Consider the following 15,760-nt stretch of genomic DNA (forward strand, 5'->3'; position numbering starts at 1 on the left):
CATGTGACGTGGGTGTCGCTGACTAGGCCAGCATTTATTGCTCATCCCTAATTGCTCTTCAGAAGGTGGGGGTGTGTTTCCTTCTTGAACTGCTGCAGTCCATATGTTGTAGGAATACCCACATCACTGTTAGGAAGGGAGTTCCAGGATTTTGATCACGCAACAGTGAAGGAATGGCAACATGGTTCCAAATCTGAATGGAGTATGACTTGGAGGGGAACTTGCAGTTGATGGTATTCTCATGCATCTGCTGCCCTTGTCCTTCTAGACAGTAGAGATCGCAGATTTAGAAGGTGCTGTCTAAAAAGCCTTGGTGATTTGCTGCAGTACATGTTGTAGATGGTACATGCTGCTGCCACTGTGGGTCAGTTGTAGAGGGAGTGAATCTTGCATGTGGTGGATGGGGTGCCAATCAAGCGGGCTGCTTTTCCTTAGATGGTGTCAAGCTTCTTGAGTATTGTTGGAGCTGCCCTCATCCAGGCAAGTAGAGAGTATCCCATCACACTCCTAACTTGTGTCTTGTAAATGGTGGACAGGCTTTGTGAAGTCAGAAGGTGAGTTCTCCACAGGAATCTTAGTCTCTGACCTGCTCTTGTAAGCACAGTATTTATATGGCTAGTCCACTTCAGTTTCTGGTCAGTGGTAACCCCCAGGATGTTGATAGTGGGGGATTCAACAATGGTAATGTCATTGAATGCCAAGGGAAGATACATCTGCTGGTACACGTGCAATGTTTAGCCCATTCTGTTGTTTTTCAGTTACTATGGTCTCTCTGTCTGGTTCCCTTCTTGGAGATGGTTATTGCCTAGCAGTTATGAGACACGAATGTTACTTGCCATTTATCGGCCCAAGCCTGAATATTGTCCAGGTCTTGCTGTATATATGGACAGCGAATGCTTCAGTATCTGAGGAATTGTGAATGGTTCTGAATATTATGCAATCATCATCAAACATCCCCATTTCTGACCATATGATGGAGGGAAAGTCATTGATGATGAAACATTTTTGCTTCATACATATTTTAAATCTTTAATTATTATAGCCTGGAAATTACTGTTAGTGCAAGCTTAGAGAAGGACTATTTCGTCGAAAGAGGGGAGCACGCATGGGGAGGGCGGTTCAGTTTGTTTGGCTGTATGGAGGAGAGAGATCCTTAAAAGAAGATGGATAAAATTAAGATGAGGCAGATTTTTTAAAAAAGAATAATCAACAAAAAATACCAAGTATAAATACCAAGATGGATTTTCTCTTTGAATAGGTTTACCATCATGAAGTTTAAAGCAGTAACTTTTGAAGACTCCCTGTTTAAGAACTGCTATTTTGAAGATGTTACATCATTAACTACTTACTTTAGGAACTGCACATTTATTGAAACTCTTTTCTATAACACAGGTAGGTGTATAAACAAGGACTTTGATGATGAACTGTTAGTTTCACATGTCTAATTTACTAATAGTAAATTCATTTAATGTCCAGATAAGCTTAAGAGACTCTTTTTAGTCATTGGTTTCATATTTCGTCAGGTTACAACCTGATTAGTTGCACTCGGATCATGCCCACCAGCACTGACCCCACCAGAGTATGCAATGAGGGACATACCTCATTTATGTGTGCCAGGTGGGTGTAAGCACCACTTGATCACCAGTGCCCAGCACCAGCCATGATCCCATGAACTCCTTAGGCAAAGATGCTGATATGTGAAAAATTCTCTCCTTTTTGAACACACAGTTGTGAGGTTCACACAGCCCTTGTGGAGGCTAGAATGCCTCCACTCACTCAACTTACCAGCTGCCACTATAACGTTGGCCCTTGGAGTCCCCACCCTTGGCCCCGCTCGTACCAGCCTTTGAGATTCAATCCCTTAAAAAGCAGCCTGGAGGTGCAGCAATAGACTGCAGAATCTCTAAGGAATTTCGGAACAGTTGCGTTTTACTGCTAGTCAACTGAAATTGAGTCTGATTAGTTCCAGTCTTCTAATTTATAAACACATTGCAGATACAGCCACAAATGAGCAAAAAGAAATTGTTACAAACTTATGCCTTTTTTAACTCTTTCATGGGTGTGGGAGTTGCTGGCTAGGCCAGCATTTATCGCCCATCCTTAATTCTGAGAGCATGGGATGAAAGTATATGGGAGTTGAAACAACATTTTGTGTGTTGGTATGAGGTAAGAGGAGGATTCTCTCTTCTAATTTTAAAATTTATCCCTTAGTACAATATTAGTAAGGAAATTATTTTGTTAGCTATTTTAACAAAGACATTCACTGCTTATTTTAAGCATCTTCCTTCAAGTACCTGGCAGGGGACTGCTATATGATTGCGTTCATTCCAATGATTTCATAGTGTAACTCCAACCTTGAAGACTAGAGCCATGCTATTCATCTACAATGAACACAAAGTGTCTTAAAACATAAATTTGTAGGTTGCCTGCAGAAGTCGGGGAGAACTGTTTTACATAATTAGCTGCATAGTTTTTCAATCCCGCTTGCCATGGTTACACTCTTCATTTCATCTTGGCAGTGGCTTAAACAGATAATCATAATGAGGAATAATAAGGAGGAAATACCAACTATTCATCTATTTAATTAACCATTTTACTTTTGAATCAGTGCCAACCATAAATATATGTTTCTTGATTTTCCCTCAGATCTTGAAGAGTCTAAATTCATTGATTGCCAGTTCATCAATACTACATTTCTTCATAATAAGAAAGGCTGCCAGATTAACTTTGATGAGGACTACAGTGCCTATTGGATCTATTTTGTCAACTTCTTAGGAACACTAGCAGTGTTGCCGGGCAACATTGTATCTGCACTCCTCATGGACAGGATTGGGCGCTTGACAATGTTAGGTATAATTTACCATTTATTTTTCAAACATTTGGGGCAAAACCTTTTGAATAGTGCACCTGATATATTGTACCTTATCTAACAATTACATGGTATTCGGGGGTGGATGTGATTCCAATTTGATTCAAGCTGATTGTTTTAAGATTTAACACTAAATATTTGGTGTATGACCACAGGCTACTATTGCTAACCTGGCCTTGGGCCATACGCACAAGGTAGGTGCCAGGCTCGATCTTGGGTTTCCCCAAGGCAATGGTGAGGTCATAACAAATTTTCTTAATGTCACCCATCTGTTGAAGGAGCAAAAATGGCCAGGGTTCCTGTTAATACCCCTTTCCAATGATGTCCTTGGGAAGTTCTCTAGATATTTGGTTAAGATAGAATTAAGTTAATTTATGATCGTTCTCATTCTTCAGCACCAACTTACACTCTGGATATTCCACTTCCATCCGTCTGTTCTAATGGTATATGCCAGGTTTCCAGAAGAGAAAATTGGTGAGAATTTCCACTTTGCTGGAATTCTGACCACTTTACTGTTCATATTAGTCCCCTAGGGCAGTGTCAGATGAATCAGCTCAAGCAGGCCAAAGTCCGCATTTAATTGTTAATTCTGAGGCAGGAATATCTTGTATTCCATTTTTCTCAGGATTTATGGCAGAATCTTCTCACCTTAGCCCCTGATGGAACAGTGGGACCATTGTGGGACTGGAATCCAACTCTCTGCACTGCACTAGCATGAAAGCAAAATACTGTGAATGCTAGAAATCTGAAACAGAAAAGCAGAAAATGCTGCAAAAACTCAGCAGGTCTGACAGCATCTGTGGAGATCAGCACCTTTTTTAGCCCTTACCACTACCATTAACACTCCCTTTCTCCTTTTGCTCATGACATCTTTATCAATCTCTCCTTAGCCCCCACCTATCGCTGGCCTTCTATCCAGTTTCACCTGCTGCACCCACCTTAAACAGTATAAATTTCATCACATTTCTACTTCTCTGCAGCTATGAAGAAGGGTCATACGGACTCAAAACTCTGTTTTTCCCTGCACTGGCTGTCACTCTTTACCAGGGCAAAGCAATTGTCATCCCAACTCCAGGCTCCTTTTTGTCAAAGGATGGTTTCCCCACACCCTGGGTTACAAGGGATTACGAGCTCTTAGAATTTTGAGGCTGCTGCAATCACAGGACTAGAGGGAAGAACTGGGAAGGCAGCTCCCTGAGTCTGTCAATCTTACCTGGAGGTCCTGCATCAGGATCTGAGAGGCTGCAGTGAGGCAAGCTTACCCAAGGATGGGAGGAAAAGGACAACCTTTCCACACAACGAGACATGGATGGATGTGGCCTAGGAAGCCAGCAGCAGGAATGTGATTCCCCCAACCTGGAGCCAGTGCACCAACAGGAACCAGGCTGTCAAGAGGCTGTAACAGCTGAATGACATTCAATTGCATTGCCATTGCTGAATCCCCCACTATCAACATCCTGGGGGTTACCATTGATCAAAGACGGAACTGGACTAGCCATATAAACACTGTGGCTACAGGAGCACGTCAGAGGCTAGGAATCCTGCTGTGAGTAACTCACCTCCTAATTCCCCAAAGCCTGTCCACGATCTACAAGGCACAACTCAGGAGTGTGATGGAATATTCTCCACTTGCCTGGATGAGTGCAGCTCCCACAACACTCGAGAAGCTTCACAACATCCAGGACAAAGCATGCCACTTGAATAGCATCCCATCCACAAATAATCACTCCGTCCACCATCAACACACAGTGGTAGCAGTGTGTACCATCTACAAGATGCAAGAACTCACCAAGTCTCTTTAGATAGCACCTTCCAAAGTCACGACTGCTGCCATCTAGAAGGCCAAGGGCAGCAGACACATGGGAACACCACCACCTGGAAGTTCCCCTCCAAGACACTCACCATCCTGACTTGAAAATATATCGCCATTCCTTCACTGTCACTGAGTCAAAATCCTGGAACTTCTTCCCTAACAGCACTATTGATGCACCTACACCACATGGACTGCAGTGGTTCAAGAAAGCAGCTCACCATCACCTTCTCAGGGGCAATTAGAGATGGGCAATAAATGCTGACCCAGCCAGTGACACTTACATTCCATCATTCCATGAAAGAATAAAGAAAAACTTTCAGGTGCCAAGCCCCACACTCTGACTATCACAGTGTTCTGCCTTGTTCCAGGAAGCTGCAGATGTCAGCAAGGACCTGCCAAGGGTGCCTGAACCTCCAAAGGCACTAGTGCTCTAATATGTTAAGAGAGCTTATCCTCTGCCTAGAGACCTTGTGCTCAGATTCTCGCCTTCTTCCAGCTGGAGCTCAATGTCCATCCCATCTGCCCTTTGGAGGGACATATGGCTGAGGAGAAGGCAGCGAGTGATGCTGCTACTGTTGCTCCTGTTGATGCTGGAGCAGCTGACAGTGGTGTGGCTTCTGCTCTTGCCCCTCAGCAGAGGTGGAAGGTAGAGCTGCATTAGCTGCTGCCATGCTGTGGAGAAGACTGGTAGCAGCTGAATGTGAGTGAAGTGTTAGACAGGTGAAGTGCCTTCCAAGAAGTTGGAAATCAGCAGTGAAAGCGCTCTCGGAGAGAAGTGCTTTGAACAGCAGTCTCTCAACAGTCATGGCTGGAGCTCTCTAATGTAACTGATGAAAGCCTGCACAACTTGTCAGTTTAATTGAAGAAACTCTTCCTGCTGTGCGCTAACTTTAGGACCCTGACATTTTGCTGAAAGGTTGGGAAACAAGAGTCAGGGTTAAATTCATGGAATGACGGAATGAAAGTATCACTGGCTAGGCCAGCATTTATTACCCATCTCTAATTGACCTTAAGAAGGTGGTGGGGAGCTGCCTTCTTGAACCGCTGCAGTCCATGTGGTGTAGGTGCATCCATAGTGTTGTTAGGGAGGAAGTTCCAGGATTTTGACCTAGCGACAGTGAAGGAATGGCAATATATTTTCAAGTCAGGATGGTGAGTGTCTTGGAGGGGAACTTCCAGGTGGTGGTGTTTCCATGTGTCAGCTGCTCTTGTCCTTCTAGATGGTAGTGGTCGTGGGTTTGGAAGCTGTAGACTGCAGAAAACTGGAGCACAGAGGGATTTGGGAGTCCTCATGCATGTATCACAAAAAGCTAGCGTAAAAGTTCAACAGGTAATAGGGAAGGCAAATGGAATACTGGCCTTTATTTCAAGGGAATGGAATATAAAAATAGGAAAGTCTTGCTAAAACTATACAAGGCACTAATTAGACCACACCGAAATACTGCGAGCAGTTTTGGTCCCCTTATCTAAGGAAAGATATACTAGCATTGGAGGCAGTCCAGAGAAGGTTCACTAGGTTGATCCCGGGTATGGAGGGATTTTCTTATGAGGAGGTGTTGAGCAGGCTGGGCCTGGACTCTTCTTGGAAGAATGAGAGGTGACTTTATTGAAACATATAAGATTCTTAGGGGGCCTGACAGTTTGGATGCTGAGAGACTGTTTCCCCTTGTGGTAGAGTCTAGGACCAGAGGGCATAATCTCAGAGTAAGGAGTTACCCATTTAAAACAGAGATGAGGAAGAATTTCTTCTCTCAGAGGGTGGTGAATCTGTGAAATTCTTTACCGCAGAGGGCTGTAGAAGCTGGGTCGTTAAGTATATTCGAGGTTGAGATAGACAGATTTTCAATCAGTAAGGGAATCAAGGCAGGAAAGTGGAGTTGAGGATTATCAGATCAGCTATGATCTCATTGAATGGCGGAGCAGACTCGATGGGCCGAAAGGTCTACTTCTGCTACTACATCTTATGGCCTTAACTGTACTTATTAACTACAAGAACTATGTACATATATACAGTTAAGTGTTCAAGCTAGGAGCTGGTTCCACGTTTGCTTGTGCACACAGCTTTGTCCAGCACTAGACTGACCCCTAGGTTTGGGCTATGTGTTCTCTTACATCACTATGTGGATGGTACTGTGCTCAATGCACATTGACCATATATGTGCTAGATTCCTATACTACGCCTCCCCCAAGTTTTATCCAATGTATCTCAAGTTATTCTATTTACCCTATGCATTTACATTATTATCCCCCCCCCTTCAAGTCTCTGAGTTCATAGACTCAGGCGGTCTGGAGGCCTTATAACCCTTCCTATCTCATTGCACTACTGTCAGAGGATAGTCAACTGTGTCGTTGCAGGTAAACTCTTGATTTGGAAGCTGTTTTGGCACTTGGGTATCTTTTCATCCTCTTTTTCCGTTCCTTGGGATTGAACTGCTCTTTGTTGACTTAGCAGTTGTGGTGCTAGGTAGATGTTGATTTATCCCATTTTTTTCTGGGGTGGACGAACGCTGTGCTTGTCCCCCAGAGCGCTTTTTCCTCTTCTTCCATCATGCAGTTTGCTGCGATGGAAGTTTACATTTCAACAATGGAACATTCATTCCCACTTGTTTCACAATTTTGGCCAAATTTTTGATTATGTTCTTTTCCAATTTCTTATCATGCTTATGAATCTTTTCATTCAGCTCAGCAACAACTCTGGTAAATTGAGTTATTTTTGTTTCAGGGTTATCTGCGGAACTCTTGTTTAAGTTTAACAACTTTGCCTGCGCATTCAGTTCTTTTCAGAATCTTTCTTCCATGGTCACTGACTGCTCCTTAGACTCTTTCAATTCACTCATTAGATCTTCAGTCTGTTCCGTAGAATTCACCTTTTCTGTTTCTAATGTCTGGATTTGCTCTTCCATACTGCACATCTCATTCTTCATGTTGTTCAGATTGGACTGAAATTCAAGAAGTCCATCAGTTTTGGTTGCTGATTCTACTTTCAAGTACATGTTCTGATCATTACTAGACTTTGTCTCCAGGTGTGATGTCCAGTAGTGGCAAATGCGGTAAAGGTCTCAGTAAAGATGATGCTAAATGGCACCGGAAAGTCCACCGAGATAATAGGCAGGGAATCACTAATCCCGCCATTCGTCGCCTCACTTGACGTAGAGATGTTAAACGCATCTCTGGCCTCATTTACAAGGAAACTCGTGGGGTCCTCAAGGTCTCCTTGGAAAATATCATCCAGGACTCAGTCACCTACACGGAACATGCTAAACGCAAGACTGTTACTGCCATGGATGTGGCCTATGCCCTGAAACGCCAGGGGCGAACTCTGTATGGGTTCGGTAGATGAGAAACTGTTAACAAAAACATCTTCATCAGCAATTCCTTCTTCTGTTCCTGGCATTTTGCACGATGCTAACTAAAGATTTCTGGTGCTTGAAGTTTATCAAGCTTTAACGAAGATCCATTTCTCTTGAACTTGTTTCTATAAGATCATCATTTAAGCATTTCAAGCATTCTACTTCTTGTGAGCGACATTCCAGTGTTCTCACTAGTTCTCGCCTTTTCTTGTCAAATACATCTTCCGTATGTGAAAGTTAATCCCCTACACTGATCAGTTTAAATTTACTGTTGAAACTTAAAACTAATTTCTGCGCTCTTTCGCGCACATGCGCAAAAGAGCGCACTCCCGACTCAGGCAACCCCACCCCTACCCTTGCCCGCACAGGGAGCGCTCAATGCTTCCGGGCCTGCATCACGCTGGGCGAGCCTCAATTGGCCCACCCACGTAAAAAAGCGGCGCCCAGCCAATCAGGGGAGAAAATTCTCCCCATAATGTATTTCAAGTTATTCTAGTTTACCTCATGTATTTACATAGCTATTACCTACCGCTACCACTATGTTGTAGGGTTTTGGATACAGTTTGGTAAGTCTTAATAAAGTCCTCATAGTCATAATTGGGTTAACTGTATGTATTTATCAGCTACAAGGACTATGTACATATATACAATAAAGGGTTCAAGCTAGCTCCATGCTTGCTTGTGCTCTGTCCAACACCAGACTGACCCCTAGGTGTGGATCATGTATTCTCTTCCATCACTGTGTGGGCGGTACTGTACTTAGTCCCAAGCTAACCCTATATGTGCCAGACCATTGTTCTATAATTCCCTTGCATTGCTAGGATTCAGCTGTGGTGGCAATTATTTAAAGCACACAAATTAAATTGACTTTTTGTCAGTTACTTCTTGACCATTGTTGATGCTTTTTGCAATGCAAAATAAATGGACAGGAAATTATATAGAGCAGGCTGGCCTCCATTTTGTATGTCCAATATGTACTCCTGTGCAAATTCATCAAATGTAATCTGCATAATTTACAATTAATTTGTTAAAATATTAGGTTTTTGTAAAATCATTTTCACTGTCATCTGGTTCACCGTCATTCCTATAAATGTAACTTATCCTCTAAAATCTTGAAGCTGGATACTTACTGATAACCTGTGTTATTAACTAATCTTACTTGCGGTAATCACATTAGGGCATTTACCATGACCTTATATTCCAATACCATTCTTTTCTGATGGGCAACATATAAAGCCCAGACCAGAGATTTGAAATGGGGGGAGCGGGGTGGGGGTTGGTGGGAGGAGCTGTAGGGGTGGGAAACTGTTCGCCCCACGCTGTTTCAAACATATTAATGATACCAATGGAGAAACCCACATGGGCTCACAGGTAGTGACCCATGATGCTGTCTGCCCCTGGGGAATCTACATAGTCTGTGCAGCACCACTTTGAACAAAATTTTCCTCCTAATATTGTTTGCAGTTGAATGAAAGAATGAAACAAATGAATCCAGCAAACTATTGCTAGAATATAACTTGAAACATAATGATTAATGTTGATGCTGGCTTAGTTGCTCAATTAAATAACATTCTTGAAGAAATAGTGTTTTCTAGTTTAGGAAAAAAGTAACTTTCCTGGTACTGCTTTAAGCAGTAGTTTTGTTTTTTTTATTGCTCTCCATCACCGCTTTCTGTCATTGATAACTTTTATGAACAGTCATCAACTTTCAGAAGCTCCCACCCTTTCATAATTTCACAGGTTTCTCCAATTTGTATCCTGCCATTCATCCTGAGAATTAGCAATTGCCATTCTGCTCAAAGGTAAATGATGACCCTGGTTATCTGAGTACCCTCAGAGACATTGATAAGTGAAGATAGAAGGGCTTGCTAAATATACAGATGCATAATGAGATTACACTTGAGCAATGCAAAGAATACAATTTAACAATTCAAATATCCATGGGTGACTAGTGGCTCAGTAGTATATAAACTCACATGTTGAAGTGGCAGAAATCCTTAATGATACTCAACAATCTCTTGATTAATTATGGAAATGGACTATTTTGAACAGAGATCAAAATCCCCATTTGATCTTCCAACTGGAAGCTACTGTCTCAATTTTTAATTAAAAATGGAACAAATGCATTCATATAATTAGAACAGAAATGCACTTGGTATCAGAGATTATCCTAATCCATTTACTATTGGTACTTTCTGTTTAGTTAGGAACATAGGAACAGGAGTAGGCCATTCAGCCCCCTTGAGCCTTCTCTGCCATTCAATTATCATGGGTGATCTGTATCTTAACTTAATTTAAATTGGATTCTTGATATTTTTGTCTTGTTTGGAGTCCCAAAAGACACCAGTTAATAGAATTTTATTTATGCTAAAAAATGATTTCCAGTCATAATGAATTTGAATTAACTAATTTATTTTGAGAACACATCTACGCCATTTTCGAGCTGTTCTTTCTGAGAACTGTCTCCATCATTAAGCTCATGATTATATCCTTCTGCAACATCTGTACAGTCTTTTCAATATTTGATCTCCTCACAATGCCCCACATCTGCTTCTTCTGCTCTTCTCATTTTCTCTGATCACTCTATTGCTGATCCTTGAAATAATTCACTTAAGCAACACCCATTTCCAACTGTCCTGCTGTTACTTGTGTCTGTCACTGAAATTGATAACCATCTCACCTTATGTTCAAGAGTGAAAGCCAATGGAGCATCAGACTGCAGTAAATATTTCATCACTGCCTAAGAGCTGGCTATGGTTTCTGCTAGGAGATAAAATGCCTCTCTGCGTTTTGGATGCACAGTTGGATTTTTCTCTTGAGCAGCAGTGGCAATGAGTACTCCTTGCCCTCCTGACTCTGTGCTGACTTCAGAACCCCATATTGGATCAGGGGTCATAAAGGGTGCAGGGCAGGCTCCTGTCAGGATTCCAAGCCATCAAAATGGCGCTTGCGCTGGGAGACCAGAAGACCCTGATGGCACTGCAGTACAAACAGAGGTGGCAAGGGGTTTTCAAGAGGGAGATGAACCCCATGGTGGAGGAAGCTGCTGACTTTGTAAGCTTTGGCAAAGACCAAGGTAGAAAAATGGTTACATTCTGGGGGCTGCATTAAAGGGGGAGGAGGCCTCTTCTTGGTCCTTTCTCTCCATGAATAGAAATCCCTCTGTCTAACGCCATCTTTTTCCAAGTAGATAGGAGGAAATTTCACTGGGAACCCAGATCCTACGCACTGCTCGAACTCCCATCCATCACCATCACCAGCCCCCACTCCTCTGCTTTCATACATGTGACAGTTGGGAAGAGCCTATATCTGCTTCACATTTCTGAAGCTGTTGCCGCTGTCAGCACATATTGGATGATTGTAACCACGCTGTGTTGGGTGATATGCTTTGCAGTTGTCTTAATTCGGAGAACCTAGGTGAGTGTTCAGAGCAAAGAATCCCATGGATCTCTTCTGTTAATTAGAGCCTTAAATCCCAATGTCAGGAAGCATACCCAGAGAGCTTCACCTGTGAATAGAAACATCAGAAAGAGGAGACATGTTGCTCATGCACACTCTTACTGGACAATAAGAAAGAATCTCATTGGTAGCATTCACAGCTGCCTTGTCAGGTAAAGCAGATGCATGCTGCAGAAGGCTGGACAAATGTTGTTAAGCTGCATGATATTGAGGGGGAATCTCAGTTTCCCTTCACCCTCACCTGTTGAGTTGGAAGTTGTGGGTTCAAGTCCCGTTTCAGAAATTTGAGCACAAAACCCGGCCTGACACTGCAGAGCTATATTGAGAGAGTGCTGTACCATCTTTTAGATGGATTGTTAAACCGATGTCCCATCTACCCTTTTAGGTGTACGTAAACAACCCAAAGACACTATTTTGAAAAAGAGCAGTCAAGTTGTCCCTAGTATCCCATCCAACAGTTATGCCTCAACTGACATCACTAAAAACACTACATAGACTGCAGAGGCTCAAGGAGGCAGCACACCACCACCTTATCGATGGTAATTAAGGATGGGCAATAAATGTTGGTCCAGCCAGTGTTGCCACATTCCATGAATGAATATGAAAAATACTAAAAAAGCAGATTATCTGGTCAATTGTCACATTGCTGTTTGTGGGAGCTTGTTGTGCACAAATCGGCTGCCACGTTTGCAATATTACAAAAGTGACAATTCAGGAAGTATTCCATTGGCTGTAAAGTGCTTTGCAGTCCAGCCTCTGCACTGCTCCTCGTGGGGACATTGGTTGCAGTCCCAGCAATGGCTGCCATTCCCAGCAGCTCTTAAGTCACGACCTAAACCATTTAACAGCCTGACAGCCATAAGATTATGTCATGGCTTTCTTGCCCTGTAATAATGTCTTAAGGTTGTGAAAGGCTCTATATAAATGCAAGTTGTTTATTTTACTCACTTGGGCAGATCGACTTGTGATTTCTTTTGTTCCTGCAAAGTCATGCCCACCCAAGATAATGACTTGCCTTTGTCCTCCTTACAGATACTGATGATGGTGTGTATTTCCAGAATTTTCTATGCCTATCTGACATGATTATCTATTGGTTTGTGAACCTCTATAGGTGGATCCATGGTTCTGTCTGGGATCAGCTGCTTTTTCCTATGGTTTGGGACCAGTGAAGCCATGATGATTGGAATGCTCTGCCTATACAATGGTCTGACTATTTCAGCGTGGAACTCCCTTGACGTGATCACTGTGGAACTTCTGCCAACCGACAGGAGGTTAAGTATACAGTTTGCTGCCTATTTCCTTCTTTACATATGTGTCATTTCCCATGGTGAAACCTCTTTGTAAAATATGTATGGGTTTGTAAATGATGCGCCTGCTATTTTAAATGATCTAAACCTGCTGACAAACAGCTGCACTTTAATGAATTTGCACATTTTCCCCAATAGCACAGCATTATATATGACCAAACAGGTATCATCATTCAAGAAATTTTATGTCCATTCATCACATTTCTGTGCCAAGTGCACTGCTACTAATCAGGGAATGTATTCTTCAATGCTAATTGCAACTCACCACAAGTCAATATAAATCTATTTACAATATTTACAATAATTGGATAAACCATTGTACATCTGTGGATTAGAATAATTAATTCCTTTACTGCTACTTTAATTACATTTCCATTTAACTGTGCTTTCCTTTCCATATCTGCCTTTAATACAGCTGAAGGTCTGGGGTCTGAGCAGAAGTAGTGACTGGAATTTTTTGGGGAGGCAGTGGTCCACGCCCACCATGCCCCTCCCCCCATGCCTCCCGCCTAGAAAATCACCCCTGCAAGGCGGGGAAGCGATGATTTGAGTTGATGGCCGTCAGGCTATTAGGTGGCTCAGATCATGGCTTGTGGCCCCATCAAGGAGAATGTCCTGCCTCCAAGAACTGCTGGGAACAGTGGCCACTACTGAGACCCCAACCAGTACCCCAATGAAGAACAGCACATGGGACGGACTGCAAGTTAAGTGGGGTGATTTTGCTGGGCCAGTCAGGTAGACCCCGGGGAGGTGTATAATGGGGGCTGTGATCAGGAGGCCAGTGGGGAGAAAGGGAGTAAACAAGTAGAGGCAACAATCACCTTTGGGGAGAGCCTCTGTTGAGCACAAGGTGCCCGAACAGGAGTGCCTGCCCCCCCCAGTGAAGGCCTCAGTCTGCTGGCCTCACCATCTGGTGTGGCCATTCCCAACCACCGATAAAGCACCAGTAGCAGCAGGAAATGGCCCCTAAGTGGCCAATTAAGGGCCTCAATTGGCCTCAGAGTGGATGAGCCACCTGACATCTATCCGGCCACTGGCAAAATCTCAGTGGAGGTGAGTAGGCAATGGGCAATGGACACAGCACTCCTGCCATGCCACTTGATTTTACACCCCCTGCCCCTGCCACCCTGTTCTCTGGGGTGGAGGAGAACACAAAATTCTGGCCAGTGGGGGACTGGATAAAGCTAGATGCACCTGTTCTAAAAAAATTGGATAGCTCTTTTTAAGGGGTTGGTGCAGATATGATGGGCCAAATGGCCCCCTTCTGTGTTGTATGATTCTGTGGGGGGGAATTGAATTTTAAGTTCATGACGGAAGGGGGAGAATTGTGGGAGGGTGATTAAATTGGTAAATATGCGAAACCCGACCCCAACCTGCTGCAATCGCACCTGCTTCCATTTTATCCGCAGTGGGTTTTGGGGTGTTCGGCTATCCCTGGTTACAGCGTTCCACTGCCTGCTTTCCCACTGCCTTCAATCTGGCTTTCTGCTGTGTGAGAAACAGATTTCAACAATGACAGTAAAGTTCTATCATTAAATTCAGCATGACCTCCACATTTCTGGCATTTCTGGGATTCATCACACCCAATCCCACCCTGCCTTCTCATAAAGATTGAGGCCAAGTGATTCTACATTTTTCATTTGTACAGTTGTGAAATATTGGTCATGTTTGAGACAGCAAAAATATAAGCCCATATTTTTGCCATGACATGTCGAAAATCCTGGAAATGGCTGGAAATGCAAAGTCCTGCCTCTGAACACGGCATGTTCCACTTTCGGGGTCGGGGGAGGGCCGGACTGGAGTCGGGCCAGAGTTCACGCACGTGTGGTTTACTGAGGCAGCTGGCCATTTAAATCATCAGCTGCCTTCACTGAAGTGCGATTTTGGTAGGCCAGGAGTGTGAAACCAAAAGTGTGGAGATTAAGACAGGTAAGAGCAGGTCTGAACTTGGTGGATTCATTTGGATAGCCAGAGTACCCCTTTAGAGAGGTAAGATGACCCTTTGGATCTGATCCTGGGACACATTTAGGGGAGCTAAGGCACCTTTTGCAAGATATAAAGCACTCTTTGGGAGAGGTAAATCATCCTTTGGAAGAGATAATGCACCCTTTTTGAGGAGCTAAGGCACCCTCTGGGATTATTAAAAGTAAACATGGGGCAGAATTTTACACCTCGCGGGCGGGTGCCCAGCCCAAACGGATGTGAAATAATGTGAGATGACGCCGGGTGAACATCCCAACGTCATCCCACACGTGAGCAATCTTCAGGTCGGCGGGTGTGTGTGGGTGTCAGAGCAGCGCCCGCCAACAATTAAAAGACCACTTAAGGCCATTAAAAAGCCAATTGTACTCGATTATACATTGCCCACATGATTTTGCACTCATCGCACGGGCAAAATGGGCAGGTGGGCAGCTCAGTTTTAACAGAACCTCCTCCAAGGGCAGGATATAAAGGGTCAGCAGCATTGCCATTGTGAGTAGTGAGGAGTTTAGGAGATAGTTTGCTTCTGGTTGTTTATTTGAACTTGACAGCTTCATCTCTGTTCTCAGCTTCATTCTTAGTGTTTCTAGGCTTCATTTCAAGACCCATTGGTGTCTCCAAGGCCCCCTGAGAATTTTGACCATGTGGACCCTTCCAGGTATCAGACAGCCTTCTGTTACACTGGTAATGGGGATTGTGCTCACAGCTGGAGGCACCTCCTCTGAGGAGGAAGAGAGGGGCAGAAGGGAGAGGAGGCCAGGTGTCCCTATGCTGCTTCCAGGGGAGGGACCTGTGGGAGATGAGGTGCAGGCACAGGGGGTGTAGGGCCAGTTGGTAGTCTGAGGTGTAAGGGTCGCAGAAGATGCCACTATCTTGCGCCAAGGTTTACAGATAGCAATGCAGCTACCTCAACATGTCTAAGGTGCAATGCCAAAGGAGACTCCGCCTCTCCAGGGGGACTGTTAACTCCATTTGTCAAATG

The 15,760-nt window shown here is 43.7% G+C and overlaps 1 protein-coding gene across 3 annotated transcripts in view; it reads left to right on the plus strand.

The window, feature by feature from the left end:
- sv2ca (synaptic vesicle glycoprotein 2Ca) overlaps window positions 1–15,760 on the plus strand; it is a 179,360-nt gene that overhangs the window by 144,507 nt on the left and 19,093 nt on the right. For 2 of the 3 annotated variants that reach the window (XM_041186439.1, XM_041186440.1), the window contains exons 9-11: window positions 1,259–1,392; window positions 2,647–2,850; window positions 12,603–12,762. In XM_041186439.1, coding sequence (XP_041042373.1) covers window positions 1,259–1,392; window positions 2,647–2,850; window positions 12,603–12,762 — 498 coding nt within the window. Of the gene's footprint in view, window positions 1–136; window positions 234–1,258; window positions 1,393–2,646; window positions 2,851–12,602; window positions 12,763–15,760 lie in introns of those variants that run through there. The other variant, XM_041186441.1, reaches the window with a different exon arrangement.

Source organism: Carcharodon carcharias, chromosome 4 (genome assembly GCF_017639515.1).
Source record: "Carcharodon carcharias isolate sCarCar2 chromosome 4, sCarCar2.pri, whole genome shotgun sequence".
NCBI classification, from domain to species: domain Eukaryota; kingdom Metazoa; phylum Chordata; class Chondrichthyes; order Lamniformes; family Lamnidae; genus Carcharodon; species Carcharodon carcharias.